Source organism: Mytilus californianus, unplaced genomic scaffold, assembly GCF_021869535.1.
Source record: "Mytilus californianus isolate M0D057914Y unplaced genomic scaffold, xbMytCali1.0.p SCAF_15, whole genome shotgun sequence".
Lineage (NCBI taxonomy): Eukaryota > Metazoa > Mollusca > Bivalvia > Mytilida > Mytilidae > Mytilus > Mytilus californianus.
The window spans coordinates 9,091,629-9,101,506 of record NW_026262637.1 but is presented as its reverse complement, the minus strand read 5'-3'; the positions used below and the strand labels follow the sequence as shown (position 1 = coordinate 9,101,506).

At 33.0% G+C, this 9,878-nt stretch overlaps 1 protein-coding gene across 1 annotated transcript; it reads left to right on the top strand.

Annotated features, from left to right (window-relative positions):
* Window positions 1-897: 897 nt before the first annotated feature.
* LOC127725958 (uncharacterized) lies at window positions 898-1,560 on the top strand (the record flags this gene model as incomplete). Its single annotated transcript, XM_052233261.1, has 2 exons — window positions 898-1,071; window positions 1,240-1,560. Coding segments are annotated over 2 exons (474 nt in total), but the record flags the coding sequence as incomplete, so codon positions are not given.
* Window positions 1,561-9,878: the final 8,318 nt, after the last annotated feature.

The following is a 9,878-nucleotide window of genomic DNA, read 5'->3' as shown; positions in this document are numbered from 1 at the left end:
AATACAAGACTCCTTTACAAAGTCTATATACAGTTTTTGTCCATACCTACCGTCGGTGGTTAACATACAATACAGTACTCCTATACACATTATATATACAGTATTTGTCCATACCTCCCGTGGTTAACATACAATACAGTACTCCTATACACAGTCTATCAACAGTATTTGTCTATACCTACCGTCGGTGGTTACCATGCAATACAGTACTCCTACACAAAAGCTATATACAGTATGTGTTCATACCTACAGTCGGTGGTTACCATACAATACAGTACTCCTATACACAGTCTATATACAGTATTTGTCCATACCTACCGACGGTAGTTAAAATACAATACAGTACTCCTATACACATTCTATATACAGTATTTGTCTATACCTCCCGTCGGTGGTTACCATACAATTCAGTACTCCTATACACAGTCTATATACAGTATTTGTTCATACCTACAGTCGGTGGTTACCATACAATACAGTAATCCTATACACAGTTTATATACAGTATTTGTCCATACCTACCGTCGTTGGTTACCATACAATACAGTACTCCTATACACAGTCTATATACAGTATTTGTTCATACCTACCGTCGGTGGTTACCATACAATACAGTACTCCTATACACAGTCTATATATACAGTATTTGTCCATACCTACCGTAGGTGGTAACCATACAATACAGTAACCCTATACACAGTCTATATACAGTATTTGTCTATACCTACCGTCAATGGTTACCATACAATACAGTACTCCTACACAAAGTCTATATACAGTATTTGTCCATACCTACCGTCTTTGGTTAACATACAATACAGTACTCCTATACACAGTCTATATACAGTATTTGTCCATACCAACAGTCGGTAGTTACCATACAATACAGTACTCCTTTACACAGTCTATATATACAGTATTTGTTCATACCTACCGTCGGTGGTTACTATACAAAGTCTATATACAGTATGTGTCTATACCTACCGTCGGTGGTTACCATACAATACAGTACTCCTATACAAAGTCTATATACAGTATGTGTCTAAACCTACCGTCGGTGGTTACCATACAATATAGTACTCCTATACAAAGTCTATATACAGTATTTGTTCATACCTACCGTGGTTAACATACAATACAGTACTTCTATACACAGTCTATATACAGTATTTGTCTATACCTACCGTCGGTGGTTACCATACAATACAGTACTCCTATACAAAGTCTATATACAGTAAGTGTCTAAACCTACCGTCGGTGGTTACCATACAATACAGTACTCCTTTACACAGTCTATATACAGTATTTGTCCATACTTACCGTCGGTGGTTACCATACAATACAGTACTCCTTTACACAGTCTATATATACAGTATTTGTCCATACCTACAGTCGGTGGTTTCCATACAATACAGTACTCCTTTACACAGTCTATATATACAGTATTTGTCCATACCTACCGTCGGTAGTTACCATACAATACAGTACTCCTTTACACAGTCTATATATACAGTATTTGTCCATACCTACCGTCGGTAGTTACCATACAATACAGTACTCCTTTACACAGTCTATATATACAGGATTTGTCCATACCTACCGTCAGTGGTTACCATACAATACAGTACTCCTATACACAGTCTATATACAGTATTTGTCCATAACTACCGTCGGTGGTTACCATACAATACAGTTAGAGTATTAGGAGTAAATCATATATGTATGATAAGTATCACAACTATTTTACGCAACAAATGGTATGAATGAATATTGTATTATTTTTTTAAAAATTATCATTTTACCCAGTGAATTTTTATTTTTTCTGTTGATTAGTTTTCATTGATAAATTTATCAGGACTGGGTTGAAACGAACCTTCAGATTTTGAAGGCTGTATCAGGTACCAGGATTGTATTATAAAATTTTACTACCTGTTAACCCATGAGTTAATCAATTTTATAAATCAACAAGCTATCAGCTTAACAGGCTAGGTAAAATTGTTCAACGATTGTTTCATTGTTCTTTTTAATAAAAAAAAAATTACCAGTTTCAGTAGACTGAAAATAATATTATTTTATAAATGAGGATGCATTTAGATCAAATTGTGACATGAAAATGTCGAGATTCATTCCAAATTATGGACAAATGATAATGCTATTAATAAAACCAAGTTGTAACCATTGCCTTTCTCTTTTCTATTTACATTATTTATGACTAGGTAATAATGATTACTTTTTTCAACTATTTCATACTCTTTTGTTTTCTCTACTTTTCTATCAAGGACATAATTGTTTATTGCAAACTAAACATCTGCATATTTAAACTATTCCTGACTATACTCTACCTCAAATTCTGGAAACTGCAACATTTTTCTTATCATGCTTATGCAGTTATGTCATGACTGGTAGCTGAACAATTTCTATTTTTTGGTAATCTGGATTAGTCTTTTGCCACTGTTCTGCCCATTCTGGGGCTACATAAAAAAAACCATGACAGAATTATTAAAATTATTTGTGTATAATGTTTGTGTACTGTCATGTTCTTAAAAGGACAAAAAATATTTTTAGTGTACAAATAAATAATTGTGATTTTAATATCTTAATATTATAAAAGAAAAGATTCAATTTATATTTTAATTAAAAGATGAATGAGCACATATAAATCAACCTTTTACTCAGATTTAAATCTATCATCACGTATTATAATTACTAGCTATGACTATCATCATCTAATTTTACAAGACAGTATTTATTTTAGTGGCACATCCTCCACAATTAGTATGATATGCCTTAGGTGTCATTTTGATGCAATCACATTGCAGGTGGTTCATGTCTTGGGTTTTTATTAATGAATAAATTACAGTTTAGGCTGATCTGAGGTCAATAGGCATAAACAATGTCATCAAACTATGTGTTATTACTGTAATATAATGATATTGTGACATTTATGGGAAAGAGCATAGGAGTTGGTCATATTGGTCAATAAATTTGAAAGTTTATAATTAAGTTAATATTAATTACATACTAATTAAATTACCTAAACAATCATTTCAAAGATTGCTCTCAAAATATTTTTTAGATCAGAGCCTGTCTGCAATATATTCAGGGGTAGTCCAAATAATTATGACTTCTTAAAAGGTTATATTATGGTTTTTTTTCTGCAGTTGAAATACTTCAAAGCCAAAAAAACACATAAAATAGGATTTCAAGACGTCATTATGATAATAATTTGAACTAATTTGGGATAATAATTCATTTAACTTCCTTTGATGTCCGGAGGGGGGGGGTCGTTTTGACAATTAATGATTCTTGAAAGTAACAATAATTATTTCTTATTGACTATTGTTACTTTGTGCAGCGAGCGCGATGGCCGATGTGTGGTTCTCGAGTTATTTTTTAAAAAGGGGGAGTGTTTGTTACCTATATCAAATTTACCCAGTTTTGATTCAAGAAAGAATTACAATCTAACCATAAACTCCAAGGTTCCATTTTTTCTGAGCAGAACAAAACACGAGGCATTCTCGTCTCTAATATAAACAATAGTTACTCTCTTCTTACAGGTTACTTTAATCAGCTGTTTATCTGTTTACCATGTTTAAACTGGTCCGCCATTCCATCGTAGTGCAGCGATAAATAAACACAACAGGGGTCCAGTTTATTTACGGGTAACGTCTGTAAACCAAGAACAATGATAAAACATTGTCGACAGTCCCTCAATTCCGTATACTTTTCTTATCTTCATACTAAAGAGCTCCAAAAGTAGGCGTGCATAGTTGCACTGGGCGTGTCTAAAAACCGACCCTCGGTGGTTAACGTCTCTCGCTGGTTAACTTTAAGTGCCGATGATGTAACCCTAGGTAGCATTTTAAGGCCAACACATTTCATGCAGGTGTTACCACTCCAGACACATGTCGCAAACTATAGATTCATACATATGCACGTCTATACCGCACATTAAACAGCTCTATTCTGCTATATCCTTCCTCAGCGATATGTTGTTTTTTACAAGAACTTCTTCTATGTAACTGCACAAAATGTGCATCTTGGAACCGTTTAAGTTTATCATTAAAATCTTGAAAGGATATAACATATGTATAAACTGTTCACCGACCACAAATTAATTGGACATCTATGGTGTACGATTAGGGTCAAAAGTAATTTTATCATGCAAAAGCACTAATTTATTGCAAATGCTACATTAATTGTAGCAAATGCAATAATCATTACTGCAAAAGCTATATTTATTGTAGCAAATGCGATAATTATTTCTGCAAATGCTACAATTATAAAAAATGTAGCATTTGCTATACTTCAACGTATTTAATGGATCAAAAGTAAATTATAGCAAATGCAACACATTGTAGCGTTTGCAGCATTTGAACTTTTATTAAAGCAAATACAATTGTATACACTCCAGGACAGGAGGGTCAAAAAGATAACAACCGCTTTTGCATTAAATTAGAAACAAGAGGAGGAGCTTATCAAAAATGAATACTAATTCTAATCAAAAGAGGGCTGTGCCATAACACGTCAATTAGAGTGTAGACTGAAAGCTACTGCCAATATTAACTCAGAAATGTGCAAAATTAAGCGGAAAGGAGATTTGATATTACGTGGATAACCATATGAAAATAAAGAAGAAAGTAATTTTACTTAAAGTAGCTATCACTACCAATGTTCACCCACATAGTCATTTCGTTTTAGCTTTTAGTTAAAATACTAGTAGTTTAGGTATATGCATGTACTCATTTATATTTTATAAATGCAGAAAATTTCAAGAAAATTTGGAGAATGAATATTATGATTTACATATATATATAATAAAAAGAAAAATAATAGGCTAATATACAAACAAAATTTGGAAAACTCTTATGAAAAATATTATGATAAAATATCAAATTTACAAGAAAACAGTATACTACAACTTAAAAAAAAAGTAATACTAGTACCTTTGAAACATACATACCTACCCAAAAATTTTAACATAGACATTTAATTTGTAAATTTCTAATAAGTCAGACCCCAGTTTATTAATAGAAACTAGTAGATGCAGGAACATTCCTAGTGATTTAAGACTCTAATGATTTAAGACTATGTACACATTGAGATGTATTAGATGAAGAAGTTTCTTTGTTTACTATGGCATGGTATTGGTTGCAAAAATTTGATATTTTTCATTTAAATGCAATATTTTTTATTTAATTGGTATATTTCTTCATTTAAATGCAATATTTTTTTTTATTTAGATGGTATATTTCTTCATTTAAATGCAATATTTTTTATTTAAATGGTATAATATTTCATTTAAATGGTATAATTTGTCATTCAAATGCAATATTTTTTATTCAATTGGTATAACTTGTCATTTTAATGCAATATTTTTTTATTTAATTGGTATAGTAGTTTTTTTTATTTATATGCAATAATTGCATTATGGGAAATTCTATGACGTCACAAGGTCAAATTTGCAACAACGTTTGTGATTGGTCGGTAATTGTTTGGATTTCTTCCCTTTCTTTCTAAACATGAGTGACCAAGAATTAAAAAAACGCGTCGGAATATCACCCCTCTAACTAAATCTGGCGTTCGTGCGAGTTCTTGCACTGGCTGTTAATGCCAATAATGTCCAGGTCGAGCAATAAATGCGAGTGACAAGTAATAATAATTAATTTGACACACAACCTATTCATGGATAGAAACAGATACCTGCGTGCATGGCAAAAACGCCTCCAATGAAAACCCTTTCTGAAGAAACTCCCCTACAGTCTACACATTGAAAAAAAAAATACATAGCTACCCCCACCTTTCCCCCCTTTAAGTCCAGATATGATGTAATCATGACGTTCTCTGATCTCTGATGCTATATCATTTTTTACTTTTCTCAGTTGATCCTCAGAGACATTGCAGGTAAGGCAAACATAAAAAAGAATAAAAAGCATTCCAGGACGTTATAATTATTTGGACTAAGTCCCCTCTTTTTTGCTACATGTAGAAAAAAAATCACCTAATTACGACAGCAGAACCAGCTCACAGAGACCCACAAGAAGAGACCTGAGCTGTGATACTCCGGAACTAATTCTTTAATAAAGACAATTCGGGATAAATTGGAACCAGTTACTAACCCATGTTACAACAATAGTCCTATGACATAGGACGTACACTGTATATGAAGGCGTGAACTTCATATTTTGGACTATCTATAATATGTGCTCTCATGTCTTATACCGCATATCATTTTACATTTAGTATTCGTTGCTGAGCTTTTTTTACTGTTCCCATCTCCGAATCCCTTAAATAGAATTTTTTCAAGCCCCACAGTAGTTCAATAACTACTATATGTCTTTGCATAAATAAGTATGCAGGGCATATTTCAAAACATATTTTTCTTCAGGACTTTTAATTGATTTACTTTTCAATACTGCATTGGGAAAGGGGGGGGGGGGGGGGTATACAAGTAACTTTATTTTGTGACACAGTATATAATATAATTAGATACAAATCTCTAATGATTTGTATCCAGCAAATTGTAGGATTGTACGTTTAGCTATTATCTAGACCCGTACAAAATGTATATAATAAGATACATTTAACAGGGGCGGATCCAGAACCTCGGTGTCTAGGGGGGAGGGGGTTCAGATTTAGATATTCGTATAGAGATGTATATATGCGAGTATTGGCAGTAATGGTTATGGTGTGTGTGTGTGAGGGGAGGGGGAGGGGTTCAGATCAAAGATCGTTTCTATAATTCTAAATCTTTTAGTTTTTACCATTTCACTCTTTTCTTTATCCTTTGATCTCTATTATATTTGTCCTAAACATGCGTGAAATATTTGCCACTGGACATAAGGCAACCAAAAAACAATCAACGTATTCTTTATATTTCATAATTTCTTTATTATGTTATCTATAGGTTTGGTCCCGCCCCTTATCTATTTTTTGCACATTATTCTCTCTATGTAAACCCAATTCCTGTCCTGATAAATGGTGACTCATGCATAGCATCATATGTGGTTATTAAAACAAGAAACATATTCATATTATAATAATTTACTGTATGCTTGGACTTATAGATAGATGTCATTAGTCCCAGATCATGTAATAAAGTAGGTTTTATAAAAATACAATAGCATTGTAATGATGATTATATATATATGTATATATTTTTAACAATGCCAATTTTTGGGAAAAAAGGGTAGGGACAAGGCGTTTTTAAAACATATTAATGGGGCGCGTTTTTTTTTTGTTCTTCGGTAGTGAGCCAGAAGAAGTCCATTTCTGTTTTTTTTTTTTTGCATTGGGAAGATCTTCTGGCTCTCTTCCACCTATTCTTTTTTGATAGGTTGTTTATACGGTAGAGGCACATAACAAACATATGGCGTCGTTTAGTCTAAATGACTTATAAATTTATGAATGCAGATATATTAGAATGTGAGCTGTGTTCCTATAAACGTTTTTATTGTATGACAGCCTTAGTAGGACATCCCTGTAGGACGATAAGCTGGATAAATATAAGAACTACACCGTCGGACAATAACAGTTAAGGGACGATTATTTGATATTCTAGGGAAGGGATTTTGATTGATTGGTGTTTAACGCTACTTTGAACACTATTGGGCTATTCCGTGGTGGTCAGTTTAAATTTATAGATGAAGGATGGGGAAGGGAAGACAGGGTATTATTATTAATTTTAATCTGTCGCTAATCATGCCTATTTTTCAGCTCTTACCAGGCAACCATATTCATATATGAAATCCTTCTGTCCCCCACCCCAACAAATAGATAAATATCAAATGGTTTTCCACTTATTTAACACAATTTTAAATTGATAGTTTGTTTGTTGCTAATTTTTAACGCCCAGTGACAAATATTTCACCCTTGTTCAGGAAAACACGAATTTAGAAGTCAGGTAAATAATATAAAAACGAAGAGATAGGATGGGATATGATTGCTAATAAGGCAACTATCCACCGGAGTTCAAATATGAAGTGGATGTAAGCAATTATAGGCAATCGTAAGGCCTTCAACAATGACAAAAACCTGATACTGTAAAGTCGTCTATAAAAGGCCCGATATGAAAAGTGTGAACAATTCAAACGAAAAAACTAATGGCCTAATTATACATAACAAAACAATTTACAAAATATCAAATATGAGTCGAGACATGAACCAACGACAACCACTTAATTACAGGCTCCTGACCTGGGACAGGCAAATAAAGAATATGGTAGGGTTGATATAAAAACGAAGATGTGGTATGATTGCAAATGAGACAACTCTCCACAAGAGACCATATTACACAGAAATCAACAGCTATAAGTCACCGTACGGCCTTCGACAATAAGCAAAGCCTACACCGCATAGTTAGCTATAAAAGGCCCCGAAATCACTAATGTAAAACAATTCAAACGAGAAAACTAACGGCTGAATTAATGTTCAAAAAATGAACGAAACACAAATATGTGTAACACAGCAACAAACGGCAACTACTGAATTACAGGCTCCTGACTTGGGTCAAGCACATATATACATACAGAATGTGGCAGGGTTAAACATGTTAGCGGGATCCCAATCCTTCCCCTAACCTGGGACAATGGTGAAACAGTACAACAACATGTTTGTGAGCACTCAACCCATCCCGAAGCTGGGACAGTGGTGTAACAGTACAATAAAAGAACAACCTGCACTAATCAGTTGCAATTAGTCAAAAGATCGGTACGAGACACACACAAAAAAAAACTAACATTAGGACAATAGACACAAAGCACCGACATTAGAGTATTTTCAATTACTCAGTGGAAGTTTGCTAAAAGCAAAAAACAACTAGTACTGAAATAAATCTTGTTCTCCCAGACTGAAGTATCAATCAGTACACAACGCGCGGCAAAGGATTTATTAAAAAAGAAAACAGTCTGAGAAACGTCTGGTTTACGTTGTAAATAGATATAAGAAGATGTGGTATGAGTGCCAATGAGACAACTCTCCATCCAAGTCATAATTTGTTAACCATTAAAGGTCAAAGTACGGTTTTCAACACGGAGCCTTGGCTCACACCGAACAGCAAGCTATAAAGGGCCCCCCAAAAATGACTAGTGTAAAACCATTCAAACGGGAAAACCAACGGTGCCGTCTAATCTATTTAAAAAAAAACCCGATATACTTGCATATAGATCCATATACAATGAAAGTTTTTGAAAAGTTGTGGTCCGAACGTTTTGACCATCGAAATTTTGCAATAGAAACAATAGTTATTACCAGAAGATTTTAACAGCCAGTGCAGGACTCGCACGAACGCCAGATTTGGTTTGAGGGGCGATATTCTGACGCGTTTTTTTCATTCTTGGTCACTTATGTTTAGAAAGAAAGGGGAGAAATCCAAACAATTACCGACCAATCACAAACGTTGTTGCAAATTTGACCTTATGACGAAAAAAAAAAAACTGCTATACCAATTGAATAAAAAATATTGCATTAAAATGACAAGTTATACCAATTGAATAAAAAATATTGCATTTGAATGACAAATTATACCATTTGAATAAAAAAAAAATATTACATTTAAATGAAAAAATATACCATTTAAATGAAAAAATATACCATTCAAATAAAAAAATATTGCATTTAAATGAAGAAATATATCAATTAAATAAAAAAATATTGCATTTAAATGAAAAATATCAAATTTTTGCAACCAATAACATGCCATAGTTTACTGTAAAATTAATGAACAATTTAAAAAAGATTATTATTGAAAATCAATCTTATGTAATATATGGATAAATTAAAAGAATTATTAACCCTGAAACAAAACAAGATACTAACAAATTAAGCTTCTTTTAAGAAAAAATGTCACTAAGACTGAGGGCATGGAGTCCTTGAAAGTA